This window comes from Cryptotermes secundus, unplaced genomic scaffold, assembly GCF_002891405.2.
Source record: "Cryptotermes secundus unplaced genomic scaffold, Csec_1.0 C38083515, whole genome shotgun sequence".
Lineage (NCBI taxonomy): Eukaryota > Metazoa > Arthropoda > Insecta > Blattodea > Kalotermitidae > Cryptotermes > Cryptotermes secundus.
Window position 1 is genome coordinate 1 of NW_019768456.1, and position 698 is coordinate 698.

The 698-nt window shown below is 37.7% G+C and overlaps 1 protein-coding gene across 1 annotated transcript; it reads right to left on the minus strand.

Annotated features, from left to right (window-relative positions):
- Positions 1–17: 17 nt before the first annotated feature.
- Positions 18–685, minus strand: LOC111875121 (trehalose-6-phosphate synthase-like; the record flags this gene model as incomplete). The annotated part of the gene is made up of 2 exons (XM_023871185.2): positions 390–685; positions 18–171 (listed from the first exon to the last, which is right to left on the minus strand). Coding segments are annotated over exons 1-2 (261 nt in total), but the record flags the coding sequence as incomplete, so codon positions are not given.
- Between the last annotated feature and the right edge of the window lie 13 nt (positions 686–698).

The window sequence follows — 698 nt, forward strand, 5'->3', positions numbered from 1 at the left end:
AAACTAGAATATCTTACCTTTTCTGATAACAGTCCTGCAGTAGGTGTCTTGTCATTGGGATCTGATTCTGGGATAGCTTCATTTATTTCATCAAACAGTCCTGGCCAGCCAACCCATATTCCTTTGGCTTGAATCACAACAGGAGCAACAGCTGTCACCAGCCCTCCTGCACTGCAGGACACCAATTTAAAATGAAACACAAGAAGAAAATATCAGAATACTATAGCTCCTGCTACAACCTACTATCGAATACGAAAGAAACTGTACACTTCACATAAAAAATTTGTGAACACTTGCTGAAATTCAAAGATCATATTGGAATGCCTAAGAGGTTGGTATCATTAGGTAAATATATGTATGTAACACAAATGTATCAATAATAAAGTTACCTTGATTTTCTTTCTAGTTTTCCTCCATCTGAACTGCGCTTCAACACAAATGGTAGTCTATTGGAAACAACTATCATACTCCCCGGTGCTGGCCCTGGAGCACTCATTTTGACCTTTTGAAAATTCACTAACTTTTTTCAAAGTAACGGGTCATACAACACGGTATCTCAGGCCTGGAAAATACGAAATTTGTACAACTCAGTCAATTCAATGCCAACAATGTCTTATAATGGCACCATCAACCTGAATTATAAGTGAGGTTAAAACATTTGTTCTGGAGACGTGCCAAATACGATCTGGAAAAAAAAA